The 18,040-nt window shown below is 40.1% G+C and overlaps 1 protein-coding gene across 5 annotated transcripts in view; it reads right to left on the bottom strand.

Annotated features, from left to right (window-relative positions):
- Positions 1-5,831: 5,831 nt before the first annotated feature.
- Positions 5,832-18,040, bottom strand: part of CUL5 (cullin 5) — a 34,822-nt gene continuing 22,613 nt past the window's right edge. For 4 of the 5 annotated variants that reach the window (XM_052812358.1, XM_052812356.1, XM_052812357.1 and 1 more), the window contains 9 exons: positions 17,938-18,002; positions 15,616-15,748; positions 14,935-15,066; positions 14,170-14,293; positions 13,246-13,421; positions 12,966-13,127; positions 12,161-12,279; positions 10,718-10,841; positions 5,832-9,515 (listed from right to left, as the gene is read on the bottom strand). In XM_052812358.1, the coding sequence (XP_052668318.1) occupies positions 9,321-9,515; positions 10,718-10,841; positions 12,161-12,279; positions 12,966-13,127; positions 13,246-13,421; positions 14,170-14,293; positions 14,935-15,066; positions 15,616-15,748; positions 17,938-18,002 (1,230 nt within the window). In that variant the 3' untranslated portion in view covers positions 5,832-9,320. The remainder of the gene's footprint in view (positions 9,516-10,717; positions 10,842-12,160; positions 12,280-12,965; positions 13,128-13,245; positions 13,422-14,169; positions 14,294-14,934; positions 15,067-15,615; positions 15,749-17,937; positions 18,003-18,040) is intronic. The other variant, XR_008238902.1, reaches the window with a different exon arrangement.

Raw genomic sequence — 18,040 nt, 5'->3', positions numbered from 1 at the left:
GCGGCCCCTGAGGCGGCCAGGGCGGGCGGGCGGCGGGGTACCCGGCGCCGGGGGTGGGCGTCCCAGCGGTGCCTGGCAGCTCCTGCCGCCGACCGCGGAACCTCCGTCCTCTGTGGGAACCCCTTCTGCAGTGACAGGCGCATTGCTTTCGTCGCCGGTGCTGCTGGTCGGGGACGGAGTGCGGTGGGGTGGGGCAGGGGCGCCGCAGCCCGCCCTGAGGAGAGGGAAGGGGCCTGCCGAGGGACAGCCCCGGGTGCGGGGCGGACAACCTTGGTTTCCGTGCTAGGAAGACAAATGGCTACTAACGACCGGTATGAAGACGGCGTGGGAGATCCTCGCGGGGCGAGAACCAGCTCCCCGGGTTGTCCCCTCTCCCCAGGGAAGGCAAAGCAAGACCGGGGCTGCGCTCTGCCGAGCCTCGGCCCAGCCCCTCGCCCAACCCACGCTTCAGTGTTCAGCTGAAGTGAGCCACAGAAATCTATCCCCGTGTGGAACCCATACCAGAAACATACCTGCGCAGTTACAAGGTCTGTGGGGATGCAAGTACTGGAGTATTTCTGAGTCTGGGGCACTTTGCATCCAGCGTGCCCTTGTGCTGTAGCTGCGTGCTGTTTTCAGAAAAGCCAGCAACTTATTTCCCCTAGAACTCCTTCCTGTCTAGCGCTGGCATAAACATCTAACAGTGTTACCTCAGGATTCAAACCTGGCTGAGAACCGTCTCAGCAGCTGCCTTTACAGAAAGGTTGGTACCCGCTTGAAAGCAGCTCGATCCCAGGTTGCCTATACATGTTCCACAGTCTTCCCTGCACTTTGCTTTCCCCCCCTCATGCTCTCTGCCTCTGAATCTGGATTTCTAGATGAAGGCCAGTATTAAATCTCTACAGCTGTCTGCCTGACGGTGCCTCTCTCCACTGGGTCTATCCAACATGCACGGGACTAGGCCAGGAAAAGCCTAGGCCTTCCTGGTCTTGAGCTTTAGATCTCAGAAGAACAGGCTCAAAAGACAAGGTGACGTTCTCTGTTAATTGTGCTGCTGCACACTGTCTAGGACCAGCAGTTCTGTATGTTTCTGATCAGTCTTGCTTACCTTCTCCTCAGCCACTTTTTTAATTCCTGAAGGAGTTAGCATACCATCTGTTACAGTAACACATGACTGCTGCATTCCCTGGAGTTGATGTCTACAAGCCAGGTAAAGCAGCATTTACTTGGACCTTTGCTTCCCTTCGAACCACAAACTGGAACAAATGCCAAGAAGCGTGCTTTGGATATAGCACCTGGAAAGCAAGAGTATCTCAACAACTTGATACCATCCACTTGTTATCTTGACTGATCTTTTTATTATTTTCTCTTCACATTGTAAAACGAACATTCACCAAAACTGCTTCGGCTCATTTTCTGTTCTACATCTCATTCATTTCCCTTTGAGAGAGAGGATTTCACTTTTTCTCTGTCTGCTCTCAAAAGTAAAATACTTCTTGCTTTCCATAGATGTCTAAAGATTCTCCAGACATACGGTAAGAGGCTGATTGGGACTGGCGCAGATGAAGGAAGCATTTGTACTCTTTTGCTTCCTTGACTGTCGGTAGCTGATGTTCTGAGAGTTTGACCAATCTAGTCTAGACCTTTGATTTAGAGCCAAAGTTTTCAAGTACAAACCAGAGATAACACAGGAACTGACAAATATTGACTCAGAAAGAACTGAAGATTTTACCCTGAAAATATAGATGTATCACATAGGAAAGACATCTAACTTGGTTGGATAAGGATATATTTCAGAAATGCATAATGCCAAAAACATATAGAACAAAACAAGGGAAAGCTCTTATTTAACTTTGCCTTTACTCCTACAGTATAAGGCCCTTTTTTAGGGATACAGCCTGCTAATGCACCACGACTAACATTCGTATCATCTCAGCCAGAAAGGCACTTGGGAATCCCCACAGTGTGCTAGACAGATGATGAAGAAAATAAAGCAGGAGTATGTAAGTGCTGTTTTAGGTTTACTATCGTGGCAAGCAGGCTATACCACCACCTTTAGCCCCCTGTATTTTGTCTCTCCTAAAAGAAGAGTGACTTGAGAGAAGTAATTGCATAACGTGGAGAGCTGTCTGCTCTCAGATGTGCCGGTGTAAGCCTGCAGCCAATTCTTTGTTGCAAGCACCGAGAATTTCCCTTAGCACTTCATTCTGTATCACCCTGCAGAACCACTTACACAATAAAAAATAGGCCATTTATTGGAGCTCACATGAGAAGGAAAAAGAGGACAGTAAAGGTAGTCTTACCTCCCTTCAGACACTGGGAACCCCAAGCTGTGCAGCATCAGACACACCTCCAGTCAGGGCACAGCCCATGGTGCAGATCCCATCCATGAAGAGGTTCCCCAACGTTTTGGTCTTTAGAGCTCTTGTAGGACCTTATGAGAAGAAAACAATTCTGGTCATCATTCCTACTGCCAAACAAAAGGATGTTCACATGAGAACATGCTGCTTCGCTTTGAGATGAAGACAACATGCAGGTGCTGTAATTGCCAGTGCCAGGAGGGAGCTCCTACAGGTTACTTCATTATGTTTAGCTGGCCAGGTATTTTCCAAGGCTGGGGTATAGGTGCAGCACAGGATAGGCCAGAAGGCCAAGCTGCACCCATGCCACAGCACGGCATAGCCTGTGCAGTAACATAACCTGCGCCTTCTTAGGCTAACTGGTCTGTGGGTCATTAACTCCTTGATGTACAACAGTCTTCTGGTTAGGACGCTACTGAAATACGACTATTGTAACATACAGAGCATCATGTCCCTGGCCTAAAGGGTGAGCAAGGTTATTGGGTAACTCACCAGTTTTCAGCAACGTAGGTATTAACTCTGTGGGAATTTAGAAGATATGACATAGCACTATAATAGAATTATTTAATTGTTCTGCAACTTCAAGTCTCCAAAAGGATGACAGATATTCTTGAAATAACATTAGTTTAAAAGTTAGCCTGGAGCTGCATAAGAACTCCAGTGCATAGAGCAGCTAAATAAAGAAAAAAGAAATATCCCCTCCCCACAGTTAATAAATATATTTCAGGATACAAATCCTCTAATGCAATATCAAAAAATACAGAAAGAATGCCTTCAGTAGGTCCAACAAAAAAATCCATCGCAGCCAGCATTCCCTTGTGCGCACGCGAGTGCCCCGGGACGCACTATGGCGCAGTCCCTCTCCCACCAGTCTGGCCTGCACTTTCCCCCACACCTGCTCGTTTATACCCTCCCTGTCCTGACCCCACGCCGGTGGCAGGGTGCCCTCGCCAGCCACCTTCTAGCCCTGGGCAAACAGCCTTTCACACCACCGGCAGGAGGAAGCTGGAGGGGGAGTAGGGAAGAAAGCCTTTTGCCTGTGGGATCCACATCCCTTCCCAGGAGGCAGGGGCCAGGGGCTGCTTGCATACCTCCAGGAGATGGTGAGCACTGACAAGGGTGCTCGGTTGGGTGCTCCCCGACGTTTTACATCTTTGGTCCTGGTCCAGTGATTTTCTTACATCTTCCTCCTCCCCCCTGCATCTGTTGCTGCCTCTAGTCAGTTAGTCAATTTTTTTTTTTTTTCCTTCCCTCTGCAGCCCCTTTTTTTCTGGGAGGGCTTTAAGATTTTTCAGGACAATTCATATTTAGGAGAATTCAAGAGTTCAAGAGGAACTGTAGGAGAGTAGCACCCCCTACAGCCACCGCTTGAGGCTGAGCAGAAGAGCCAGGGTGCTGTCTCTGGACTTCCACAGCATCCACCTTCGCTGTTTAGTCATGTTAGAGGGGATGTGCTTGGCTTTATTATCTGTTACCCATGAATTTGTCTAACCCTTTTTGAACCTGCTGGTACCCGTGATCTGCATCCCTAGCATCCCCTGGAAACAAGTCCTCTTTTAGCATTTTAAACCAATCTTCTGCTGGTTTTATCAAGTAGCCCTAGTGCTGATGTTACAGGATTCTGAAAATAGTTCTGCCTTACTCTCTGCCTTTCTGCTTTTGTAAAGCTCAGCCACATTGATCGCAAATCCCAAGCTGTACGTACATATTAGACCATGGTCTTAAAAACAGAAAGAAAACCATACTGCATTCCCTTCTTTAATCTTTTCAGCATCTCTTCTAACCAAGAACAGCTATAATGTACTAATTTCAAAGTCGCTGATTTTTGGTGTTCAGTCTTTTAGACTACTACTAACCACACTGTGCTGCTCTTCCTTAGCTCGGGAGATGAAATTTGCTTTGGTGATGCCCCAGATCAGCAGATTGAAGCAGGAGCCTACATGCCCCCAATGCTTCTCTCTTACAGGTGTTTCAGATTACATGCAGGACTTGGAGCACAGGATCCAACTGAAGTTACATAGTGGACCTCCATCACTAGAATAAATGAGGATGAAATGCAGGCACCATGCCTACACCTAGAGAGAGATACCGAGAGAGAAGGTCTAGAGCACAAGTCTTATGAGGAGCGGCTGAGGGAACTGGGGTTGTTTAGTCTGGAGAAAAGGAGGCTGAGGGGAGACCTTATCGCTCTCTACAACTACCTGAAAGGGGGTTGTAGTGAGGTGGGGGTTGGTCTCTTCTCCCAAGTAACAAGCGGTAGGACAAGAGGAAACAGCCTCAAGTTGCACCAGGGGAGGTTTAGATTGGATATTAGGAAAAATTTCTTCACCAAAAGGGTTGTCACGCACCGGAGCAGGCTGCCCAGGGAAGTGGTTGAGTCACCATCCCTGGAGGTATTTAAAAGATGTGTAGATGTGGTGCTTGGGGACATGATTCTATGATTCTCTGTTGAGGGAGGGAGGGAGGGAGGGAGGGAGGAAGGAAGGAAGGAAGGAAAGCCAAGTTCTTAGTTTATCAGAAGAATGAAGCAGGTTTAGAGCCTTTCATATTTAGGTCAATGATTCTAAACTGTGACCAATTTACAATGGTAGGAGTTAATTCAGCTAAGCAACTCCTGTGACAACTGGCTTATTTCTGGAGAACAACTCCACCTGGAAAACCATTGTTGTGAAAGACTACGCTTTGCCCTAATGGAGAAAAAAAAAGTTTGGAAATAACGGCAGCCTGCTATCAAAGTTCTGCCTGCAAGAACTGCCAGTTTGCGAATTGCCATGTGCACTGAATAGTCACTCAAAAATAGTTATTTATTCCATACAAATAGTTCTAACCTTTGCATATACCAGAAAGCATAAAACACCGATGTTAGGTGATGCACTTAAAGAAAAAAGGAGTTGAAATGTAAAAAGAGATTCACATTAAAAGGCAAGGACAATCAGAGAAGAAAAGCCATTACAGTAAAAGCACTCCTTCAGGCCATCGACTGTTCCCACGTCACTGTTTACTGCAGGATCAGGTACCTGAAGGTCCCAATAATCTGGTGACACCACCAGTAATTTTCAGTGACATGCATTGTAAGTCATTTCAGAGACAAATCAACCAAAACATTCAGCAATCCAAGTACATCCCAGTGAGTTACAGAGACATAACCCTTTTTAAAAATGCCATGAACAGAAAGTTGGCACCCCCAGCCACTTTTGGCATGGCAGGCTCTCGGACATTCAAACTGAAAGACTAAAGCGCATTTTTAAACAGAATTTGGAAGACTAAATAGCTCTACATATAACATTAAGTACTTGAAAAATCATAGCAAGGAAAGAACTGGAAGTCTTTGCCTTTTTTTTTTTTTTTTTTTTTTTTTAGTACTCTAATCATAACAGACTTTGGGACTTGGAATCAGGCAAATTTCATACAGTAGCATTTTTCAGGAGCAGCACCTGAATTCAACTTAAAAAATTTTGCAGGGGAAGACACCAAAATATCTTGCTAAATGAGTAGTCTTTTATATTACATTTTTATTTTGCAAGAAAATAAATTATACAACTTAAAAAATAAAATTCAAAAATTAAGCAGTACATCAAAATAGTTCAGCTGGACTGCCATACAGAAACTACCACCATTCAAAATTGTACAGCATTATTATCTCGGTAGTGGCACACATTCAAAATTGTAAATACCATACGTAGATAGATATTACAACTCAGGAACTCAAGTTTGCTCAACACTCCAGACTACATATAGTGTATATGACAGGAAAGCTTTCATGTATTGTTTATTTCACAAATATGACCTCAAAGAATTACAAAGATAGCATCCCAGTCATTTAGATGAAAATAGAAAACAGTTTGAGTTTAAGATAGCAAATCTTCCTGTAAAACTATCAAATCATTTTGCCAATTGTATTTTTAAAATTTGCACTTTACAGGACAATGGCATCCCAATGCAAATAAATGCAACATATGAACATTCAGAACATTTGCGTTAAGTTTAAAAAGGTGAAAACAAGAAAGTCACATTGTCTTTTGGAAATGTAATTGTATTACAGTCGTAACAAATGAAAGACAGATGAATAAAATTAGAAGCTAGGGACACCAACTGTAGAAAGAGGAAAATGGAAGACTTCAGAATCGAAACCGAGATCCTCATCAAGTTGTTGGGACAGAGAAAGATTTAACAGTATTTCTTAATTAAACCCATTAAGAGTGATTCCCTCCCCCACCCCCCAACCTCTTCTAAACCAGATTTCACTCCATAGCTATTCACCGTGGCAGTGTGTGTGGCAACATGTTTTTCAGATGCAGCACCTCTTTAAGCTAGGTCTTTGGACATATATATTCATAGCTAAAAATTGCAGCCTTAAAAGTGCGTTGTTGCCATATTGCAAGTGAAGAATAGTTCATTTTCATTTAGATCTGAACTCCACCCTCCCCAAAAGAACAGTTTACCCCAGGTATCTCCCTGTGCCCCAGGTGATACTAGTTTTAAGTGCATATTGGTGAAAGTGACCTGATGAAGGACGCTAAATGTGATTCTGCATCTTTAACAAATTTGCTGGTGTGAGTCTCAGATTTAATAAAAAACCTGACATCCATTTCCGGTATGTATTCAATGAAAAATGACCATGTCATAGGCACATTACCAATTCTCTTTCTGCATCCCAGGTGTTGAGAAATATATAGATAACATTTGGGTTGTATTATTTTATATTTAATAGTTGAGGGAACATGTAGCTCCTTAGCTTTTAGCAACCTGTTGCTTTCTGCATACACTCCAGCTTCCTAAACAGTTGTATCCGAGATGCTGCCTCTCAAACTTCTCTCTCTCAAATCTAAATCAATGGCTTCAAAATCAGCATTACCCCCTTTGCAGTTCTTTCTGCATGACAGTTTCACACTTGTTCTTCTCTGGTTAAGGGTTGGAATTTTTCATGTTGAAAAGAGTGTGCTCAGACTGCCATGTTTTCCCCCAATTAACCCAAGTGAGCATTTATTACTTTTAAGTTACAAAGACTGAAAGTCTTGCAGCAGAAAGTTTTTTATTAGAATTTTGTTTTCTAATGTTCAAATAGTTTTACTGGTTAACTACATAGAGCACCACTTGCTTTTGATTCTGAATTGCAATACTACAGGGCCAACATAAAAGATGCAATTTTTAAACAGCATCTGCTTTTGAGTATCAAAAAAAGCATGTAACATAAGCTGTGAGATTTTAATCAATTGTAATTGGCCAGGTCTCAACTTCTCTCCATCTCTTGTTCATGAAACCCTCACTACCAAAAATTTCTTCCCCAAATAGATGTCCAAGTACACACTGTTATCAGGCAGTCACATTGGCTTTTACATTAGTAATAGAGCATGCAGCCTGTTTAAGGGTGCAAACAGCCATTCTTGCAGAGTTTGCTTTTAAACCGCTCTTATTGTATACTTTACTGCAACCATGTGAAAGCAAAACTCCTCCTCTTACTTACTGGAAGGTTCTCCTTTTTGACTAAAGTTAATTGTATCCTCTTCCCCCTTTCAATCATCAAAGAAAATGAGACCTTCAGATGATGAACTTGAACTGGTTAATTAAAAAAAAAAAATTCACACACTTGCAATTTATAGAATATTCATACAGAACTGAGTAAAGCTCAACTTACCTTTTGTCCCAAGACAGGCACTCTGCTCCAGTGATTCATGTTATCAGTCCAATACATGCTGGGACATTTTAGAGCAGCAGAGAGGCAGGCAGTGCCAAACGACTACTTAAGATGATTGAAAATAGAAGAGGTAACATTAAAAAGTTGAAATTCCTGATGTGTATTTGGCACTCTCTCTGCATACACTGACCAAGGTATCTTCCCTTAGCTTTTTACCATTTTCATTAGAATTATATTTCCTACCCTGCCAGTTTCAAAATAAAAACCAGAAGGTTTGTTTTTCATACAAAGATGCTGACTTCTAAGCAACAAACCAGTCCAATTGCATTAACCTTGCACGTACATATGAAGTTACCAATGAGGAATTAGTACAGGGATCTTCAAGTGTTATTTTCTTTCTGGGGGAGTTGTGCATCAATTACTCTTTAATGCATTCAGATATATGTAGTCATACTTAAATATTTGGAATACAAATATTAAATGTACAAGGAAATACACTTAATATTTCTGTTCAGTATAACAGACATGAAAACTGCTTTTAGAGTGAAGTATCATTGAAGAAAGCTTTACCTTCTCAAAAAGGATTGTAGCAAATCATCCATCCAAACAAGGTAACAAATAACGTATATCCACTTGTTTACAGCAAACAATTTAAAAACAATGATCTCTTGCTTAAGGAAAAATATCACCCATGACTTGGAATTACTTTTATGTCACTTATGTGTCAATTATTAAAATCCAGTTACTAGATTGAAGCACTGCTCTAGCCAACAGGTTTTAACTGCAACAAATACATATCAGTTGTGATGCATGTGTTTGTGTCTCTCAAACGTTATTACACAAAAAGGATCAAAGGTGGACAGTACATTACTCTGTTGATCCAAAACACAAAAGTGAAAGTGCTACTTCTAGTCCTAATTGCATTAAAAAAAAAAAAAAAAGGACACCAAACAAAAAAAACCAAACCCAAAACAAAACTAATTAGCAGTTCCTCAGTGCATGAATATTTGAATATTTTTTCCTTGTGCAAGTACTGGTCATCTAAAAACCCAAACCTGTATTCTTCCTGGTGGGTGTAAATCAAATCTACTTTTAGAAGTTCACAATGGGCTCTTCATGAATGCAAGTTTCCCACAAAACAGCATGCTGTTAAAAGTGTGCAACATGAAGGGAATGCCATCATGCTAGCTGAATGAGATTGGCAAAATATAGTCCTCTGTAAGGTAAGGCAGGGATTTTAATACGTAACGAAAGTCAAAACAAGTCCTTCTGCAGCACAAACTGTTGCAGCTGTCTGTCCAAGCACCCTTCCATTTATGTTCTCAGCATCCTGCAGAGTCCTCAAATTATGCCATATATATGAAGGTGTTGATATCCGACTCATCTCTTCTGATATATTTGTGCTCTATAAGCCATTCAATTTGCTCTTTTATCATTTTCTTTTGTGGCAAGAACATGTTTTTCAATATTTCTACCAGTTCAGTCTGAAGCTGGGCATTAGTAATTTTCTTTCGCATTTTCATTATTTGGATGATAGCCTCCTGGTAGGGGACAAGAGGGGAAAAAAAAAAAAAGTTACTTTTTTTTGAAATGCCTGGGTGAAGTGACAAAGTGAACACAGCATTAACAGGGGCCTCCTGGTAAGGCAAGACAGCAAGGAAATCTGTATTTTGCCTTAAAAATCAGATATATGCTGCATTTCTTAGCCTAAGTAGATACTGAACTAGTTTTACAAAGAAGTTGGTAAAGGAAAAGAATGAAGCACTGGCAAGATGCAAGAGATAGAAGACAAGTCCAGTCAAAGGAGAATCTGCAGTTAAATCTTATCACTAGAGTGTAAATTACTCCGTAAAACCTAATGTTCATTCATTCTCTGAGCAGAAGTCGCCATTTCCAATGTGACTTGTGACATACCTTGTGAATACCTCATGAAATGCAAGCTTAATGTCAAATTGGAACTCACTAGGAGTTCTCATTTCACAAATGCAACCAGGCATTAATCCTTCTGCTGGAAGTATGGCCAAGATGTTAACTCAGGTGGTACAATTCACAATGTGCATGGCCTGGAATCTAACCTGACTGATAGAACAAACCTGCAACTTGAAGGTAAAAAGGGAATTTTGAGACTCCATTGTAGGTAATGATCTCTGATGCCCGAAAAAATTCAATTTTTTTAGAACTGTCAGCTCAAAAGATTTGACATGAGTACCTGACTGAAGGACAACCAACCACAAAGCAGGAAGCTGCAGTTTGTACACCTAAGGTGTACTTACAAACTTTCCCTCTGAAAAGGAGGCCTCTCAAAGTCACACTGCTATTACTAAAGCATGATCCCATCTCTGAGATCACTCTACTCTCTTCATACAGAGCAGTCAAAAGAGATGTGAAGATCAACAATGCTGTTTGTTCGTGCTGGTGGCTCAAGTCAGTCCACTTTTACCATCTGCTGCTGCCACCCACCACTACACAGTTGTGCCTTCACCGCTTGCTTAATATCTGCTTTGTCCTCTTTAAAAACTATGACCTGGTACATCAGAACAGGAGGCTGATAACTAAAAGTGCACAAACACACGTGCAAAATCCAGTATTCACAAAGGATATAAGCCAAATAGCAACAGTAAGTTCCAACAGGATTCAAAAGCATTCGTTTCATACGTCAACGTCCAAATGTGGACAGCATGCAGTAATGATAATACAACAACAGAAATAGGGTAATTTTATATTCCTCTGGCAGTTTACTTGCCTGGGTTCGTAATATTCTTAGCTGGACTATTCCTTCATTTTCCTCTTCCCGCATTCTCTCTGTAGTAAGTTGCAATCGACCAATCAAATTTATCTTGCCCCTTTTCTGAACTTTAGCGTTTTTTCTGAAAAAGTTGTATTGCATGAAAATAAGCAAAAAATACATTTTAAGTTAAGGAATTCCTGTTAAACTTAAATTACATCAGCAAGGAGTAGCATCACATATCAGATATTTATAGGCTATTAGCATTGCAGCAGTGAGATACTGGCTGAAAAGACTCAATGCCAATGTCTCCATATAATAAAACCTGAATATACTAGCATTACAAAAAAATCCATCAGCTGAAACTGACAGTGTCTGAAGTTGAAAAGTTACCAGTACTATTTTAAAGAATAAAATTTCAGAGAAACAGATTTCAGTTTAATTATATAAAACTAGGGTTCTTTGGAGGAAGTTCTTACAACAAATATCAGGAAATTGGACTAGTCAATATTCCATCAAAAGAACTGTCTGTCTAGCAGAAAAGGAGGACAAAAAACAGCTATTGTAACAAAGAAAGCTGATGGCATTCTTCAGTGGTCACACAGAAACTTTCTGTACAGCCTGTCTCTTCTGTCATGCCCTCTCATCATTTCCCAAAGCCCATGATCCTGATGACAGGAACAAACATCGTGGCCATGGGCAAGAAACTAAGCCCCATGAAAGCAGATTCGTCACCTCTCTCTCTTTCTCTCTCCACAGATCCAGATATCCGGCTGCTGAGTATGAGGTCCAGAATCTGAGGTTACTAGCAAGGAGCCAGTTCTAATCATAGTCATTGATAACAGAGAGAGGCAAAAACCAAAGTAAAACATGCTGAATGTACCATTTAGATATTCTCTATACTGTCTTATGGTCTGAAGGATTTCAAAGCACCAGTAAAAGAGCACTGCAATTCTCACTGAAATAAAGACACTCCTCTCCAGTGAAAGCTACACCAAAAAGCCTGGCTTTTGACAGCATAACATATTATTAAGTAGTTTCACTTCCTTTTTTAACTTATCACTCTGCTTTTGAAACTCTGTGTTTGTGTGTGTGTATAATCATCAATACAGCACTAGGGCTCTGCTTACATGCTATTCTTCCTATGTGAAATTTCATGGGCTCATTAGTAACAGGAAGATAGCAAAGCCTCTGATTTTGCACCTCATCCCTAGGTGTTCAAGAAATTTAATTTCACAGAAATCAGAATCATAGCAATGTTTGTCTGAAGGGGCTGCTGGTGGTCATCTAGTCCATCCACTTGCTGAAGCATGACTATTGCCAAAACTATGTATGGATAGGGCAGCAAAGCAGGTGTCTAGCCAAATCTTGAAAACTTTCAAGAACAAGGGTTAACTTCAAGTAAATTCCTTTAGTTATAAAATAGTACATTGTTATTTTACTTTTCAAACATCATCTTACATTAAACTGAACTCCTGGTTCACCGAGAAGAGGGTTCCTTCTGTAAAGTCTTTGGGTGAATTGACTTGAGGTTCATACAATAAAACCTGACGTTTCAGCTTTGGAAATGCTACAAGAGACTACAGAGAAAAGGGGAGGGGGGAGAATGAAAATAAAACACCAGACTTTCTAAATGGAAACAATTACTTTTTAAGAACATAGTCTGCACAGCCGTGAACTGTAGTGAGGGAACCACGTAGCCTTGTTTGGAGCTAGAGGGCAACACGAAGATACTAGTAAAACCGGAGAGGGGACACAGTTTAGCAAATCTCCTTCTGAAATGGGTTAGCATAAGTAAAATCACACGAAGTAAAACGCACGAACTCATAGCTACAGAAGTGGTGTTAAGTCTAATTTATGTGATTTCTCTCTTTATTCTTGAGCTAAGTAATTAAAAGTTTGATAGACCAAACACTGAAGTTATTTTTAAGCAACATTTATTTATCAGGTGCCACTGATTTCCTAGAATTAGACCAGTCCCACTCCACAAACCACGACCATAACTGTGTGCTTTAGGCAGCATATGGTCAAAAAGATCTTGCTGTTCCCAAAGCTTAAGTTAGATAATATTGGGTAGAGAGAATGTATTAATGTAAAGGCTGTGTGTGCTCAGCAGTGGTGCAAGGAGGCAGCATTACAACTGATTAATCAGCAATAAAGGCGTTCACGTTTCAAAGTGTTATCTGACAGCACTTTAAAAATACTAATCCAGTATTTCAGAGTACAAAAATCAAGAAGAAATCTGTTTCAAGATAAAGGGAAATACCCATAAAGTCCTCCTAAGTTCTGCATCAGGGAGTTCAGTTGCCAGTTTAAGATTTTCAAAGCTGATCTTCTCTCTGGGTCTTTGGTTCCATGCAAACAGCACAGCTAGCTGAAATGTTGTTACCTCCAAGTCATACTGGCCAACCTCATTCTTAAATGTTATCTGTGAATAGAATGACAATTTTACTTATAAGCCTTTCTCGATCACAAGCTTTCTAACTAATATAAATACACAGAAAGTACAGTCATTGAGACTGATACACCAAAAACTATACACTTACAATTCCATTGGACATGAGGTGGTGCCAGTGCAGTTTTCTACCACTGTGATTCTTTTTATAAAACTCTTCAACTTCGGGGATGAGATCTTCTAATTCCGTGGGCAGCGAGACAAACACTTTTTCAGAACTTCGGGACCAGGCGCCAGCATTTAAAATTTTAATATTCACAGAGTCAGCTGTAAGACAATATTGGATTATGTGAATTTCCAGGTATAACAGATAGATAAACAAAATGCATTTTTTTTTTCTAAATACAATTATGGAGGACTGAATTTTCAGAAAGTAGCAGGGTGTCTACCTACTTAAACATTAAGGTACTCTACGCACCACTGGCTTTCTGCCAGCAACACTGATTGAAATCTCTGGTTTTTTGGCTTGCCTCTGCTGAGCTCCTTAAACCCTGATGCAGCTTTATAGCTGATGCTTGTAAGCACTACTCAAGGGTTTTCAGCAGTAGCAGGTCCAAAACTGGATGTTCCTCAGCCTCTCCCATCAGTGAAATTTAATCTTAGAAATGTGATTTAAGCTCTTCATAGCATGCATCCAGCCCTCCTGCTGGCAGATAAAGGAGGAGCACAGCATGAAGCACTCATGACGAATGATGAGTGCATAAAAGAAGGGGGTAGTTCAGGCATTCACCTGGTTGATACTGATTCAAGTCCCTGCTTGGAATTTATCTACAAGAGTAGGGAGTCTGTATCTACAAGATTGCTCATAATGAAAACCCACAATAACTTACAGAATGATATAGCTTCAGTGTCAACCGTAAAAGAAAGCAGAGTCTACAGACACTTCCAATCTAGGGGTAACAATACCCTGAAGACTATGTTCAACCTGCAGTTCATAAAATTTTTAACTCAAGATTCAACAGAATTATTTTTCGCTACGAGAAATGAAAAATAGCCAATAATTTGAAAACAATACCTGGTAAAGCAAGTTTATTATTTTTGTGCATTTCTTTGAAGGCCTGGTTCAAGTCTTCAGACACTTTGATATCCTGGAACATTCTAGCCAGCTTGTTTACATAGTCTGCTGGCATTCCTACTTCCTGTATAAACAAACAGAACACTAAACTATTACATAGACAACTATGAACAAAAAGCTTTATTTTTAAAATAATAAACTCAAAAAAATGAAAAGCATTAAAGTATACACGTATCATCACTTTACAGTAACAGTTAATCTGCAACACAATATAAAGTTTTTTTGCATGGATCATAAGTAGTTACCCCTTAAGGGCATATGATGATTCTTTTAAAGAAATCCAAGTGCTGAAGAACATATGCATGCATTAAGAAATCAATGAATTCTGAGACTTGAAGGAATGTTTAAGACATGCAAACAATATTCTAATCTACAATAAGATTTCACAATTAGAAACATCTCAAATTATTTACATACCTAAACAAGTACATTTTGCTCATTTGCATATGGACTATATGAAGCCTTCAGATAATATGTGAAATGTTTTAAAATCTATCACTACCACTATTAGGATCAACATTTCTCTTCAAAAAGAGATAAATTGTTTTACTTTCACAAAGTATTGCAATAAAACGGAAGTGTAAGATATCCTGAGTGGCCTGCAATTTAAGATAGAACTCACCTAAGCAAGAAGGGTATCTAAGTTCAAGAGTGGGAATTCATACCACAAGCAAGAGGCACAAAGAAAGATGTCAGGCTACTTACTCTGAGCCATTCCACCATATTCTCCTCAATTTCACTATCAGCTGATATATCTAATATCAGGCGTCTTGTTAAGTGAGCTTTGTGATATCGCATGAAAACATCTTTATTCTGTACGTATTTAAGTACCAAAAGCTGTAACCAAAAAAAAAAAAAAAAAAAAGGTAGATTTTAATACATTTATTTGCATTGTCAGTCAGACAAGTCTCTGAATGCTGATCTGATGCCACTGTAGACTATGAAGTAGAAAAAGGCTTTTTGACATTGCCTTAAGAGCAACTGTGTTAATACTATCACAGGCATCAGCTATGAACCTTTCATAATATCACCCCCCCAATTTCTTCATTTGTCAACCATCAAGAATCTTCTCTTAAATCAAAAAGGACATTGACACTGGTATGTAAAAATCTCCTGTATTATTTCCTAGACTAACGTTACTGTACTACATTACAGTCTGATATAGCCATTAATTTAGCATACTAATTTTGTGAACTGACACAGAGACATGAAGCACTGCATGATTTACAAGATTTAAACACACACACACTTGATGACATAATAAACTCTTTTCCATATTATTACACCTTGCATAACCGTCTTTGAAGATCAAAGCTTCAACCCACATAAGGAAATAAAACAAATTCATTCTTCAGAGTAATTGAGAAGTAGAAAGCAAAAACATACCACTTCTTTAAGCTTTGCTTCAATTTCTTCAGAGGTTAGTTTTTTGCTTAGTGGTGTTTTTCTTAGCAACATGTCACAGTAATTAGCAAGAAGCTCAGGGCATTTGGATTCAGGCTGTGTTTTCAATCCAACACTAAACAAAAGAACAACAACATATCTTCAAACTGTATAGAATCCTGCTATTCTGGAGTAGTCACACTGTTAACAAGACAGGCCACTCTTTCCTGATCCCCTTGGCAAGGATCCTGGTGGTGAATTCATGTCGTTGTTAAACTAATGAAAAATTAGGAATAACTCCCTTTTCTTCTTGAAAGAATAAATACTACCAAACGTTTCCAGACAGCTTGATCATTCCAACTGCTTTTAATTTTAGAACTCTAACAATGAAGGATTATGTTGAAGCTGCAGTTTGAATCAACCAACTATTGCACAGCCATAAGTATTCCAGTAGTGAATTAACAAATGCTGCAGTGAAATATTTCACTCATCATTATGCTCCAACAAAAGTCTCAAGAACAGCCTCCTGCACCGCACTTCACAGACTGCAAAACCCAACACATCTATCGCATAGTAACAGGATAAAATTATTTTATAACAGGTATAAACAGTGGACTAACAGCTTGGAGATAAAAACCAGATTAAAGTTGAACCAGAATATGCTACAGTAGACAGACTTTGGTTCTTCAAAATGCATGCAAGCACAAGGTTGCTTTCTGAGCCCGTGCCTAGACTGGTGAATAAAATAGCGCCAAGGACCAATCCCTATTTCTAGAGTCAGATGGCACAGACTTGATTGCTAGTCTCAAGGGCCCAAAACAAAGGCAGCAAGTAAGACAGCAGGTAAGAAGCTGTGGGGATGCTCAGGAACCCAGTGTTGCCTGTTCTCTTACCCTCTCATCAACTAGTGTAGACAGTGCTAAAACTCTTCAGACAACCTGTCCTTTTTAATTCACGAAGCAGCTTGCAGGCTAGTGTCTTCTGCCCTCCTGAACACCATTTGGAGTAAAAGCAGATCACTAGTCTTTTGGTTATTACAAGACAGAACCCTTATTTAATCAATGTGTTCCCAGGTATTTCTGAACAGGAGTCTTCAAGATCCTGACAGCAATGAAAAATTACAAAACTCCATATTCTCAGGCTGAACTTAATAGCGCAAGTTAAGCAGGATGAAGTTTCATTTTACTTAAACCAGGCTGCATAAGTAGACAACTTGAAAGAGCTTGGGAAGAAGAATGCTGAACAGAAGACCATTGCCATCATGGTGGTTTCCAAGAAACCATTAGGCAGGTTTAGCTTTAGGACTGAAACACAGTTTGAATGAGGTATTGATCTGGGATGCTCCCAGGGGAAATGGAAACATTAGCAGAGACCCAAAAAACTCCTCTACCTTGCCTACATCTATACAAAGTACACAAAGGAGGGATCCAGTCTTTTGTGAAGGCGTTCCTCCAATAACATAAAAACAGCAAAGCTAATCCCTCTCCAAGCTTACCATTAGTCCAATACCAAACACAGAGGAAGAACCAGAATGCTGAACAGATGTTTATACCCAGTCACCCCTAACTAGAAGTTATTGGAAAGGGAAGCTGGCAGTGCAGCTACGTAAGCTTTGTTTCCATAGTAAATCAGACTACAAACTATATATAAGCAATCCCAACCACCTAAATATATAGAGAGATTCCTACTCAAGTGGCACATCACATGTTAAATGTTAACAATCAATTAACTGACTGCTACCTTCTCTTGGCTGAGTTAGAGGCCACTGTAAGTACTGTTTTTCTTCCTGAGTCACACAGGTCTGCTTAATCTACTGGAAGTTGTTTAAACTAGCCTGGTTAATGCTGCACCAAAACAAAAATGTAACACCCAGACAGGTCACACTCACAGCTGGCACAAGAGGAGACGGTAAACAGCTTGTGGATGGTTACACCTTAATCAGATACAGTTATTCCCATGAAGATTACTGCCTGTCTTCCCCAGGACTTTTACTGAAGTTACGGAAGAGTTATACAGCTCAGGTTTTTGGAATTAATAACCCAGGAAGGTGTTATTAAATTCAGCTTACAAATTGACTCATTACTCTACTATAAAATAATAGATCCCCAATTACTACAAATAAATTTGATTTTAAACAGGCTGCTATTCACTGATCCACTGCCATGTGAAGTGTTTTACCAGAGGTTGATAAGCAATCTGAAATTCCATAACGCGAAGAACACAAAGCACTTTTAAACACAGTGTTAATTTTTGAAGAGATTTTGAGAGAAGCTCAATCTTTAACAATTTAAAAACCTTGATTCACATAAAGTTTATATGGCTTACCCCTTTTGCTTCAATGGCAATTCAAGTTTAAATATTGTAGCATCATTCACAACTGCTTTGTACGCCTGAAAAATAATTAGTTTTATTAGTGCTTCACTCAATT

The sequence above is a fragment of the Harpia harpyja genome, chromosome 17, assembly GCF_026419915.1.
Source record: "Harpia harpyja isolate bHarHar1 chromosome 17, bHarHar1 primary haplotype, whole genome shotgun sequence".
Classification (NCBI taxonomy): Eukaryota; Metazoa; Chordata; class Aves; order Accipitriformes; family Accipitridae; genus Harpia; species Harpia harpyja.
Note: the sequence above shows the minus strand (reverse complement) of the source record. Positions and strands in the feature narration are given on the sequence as shown.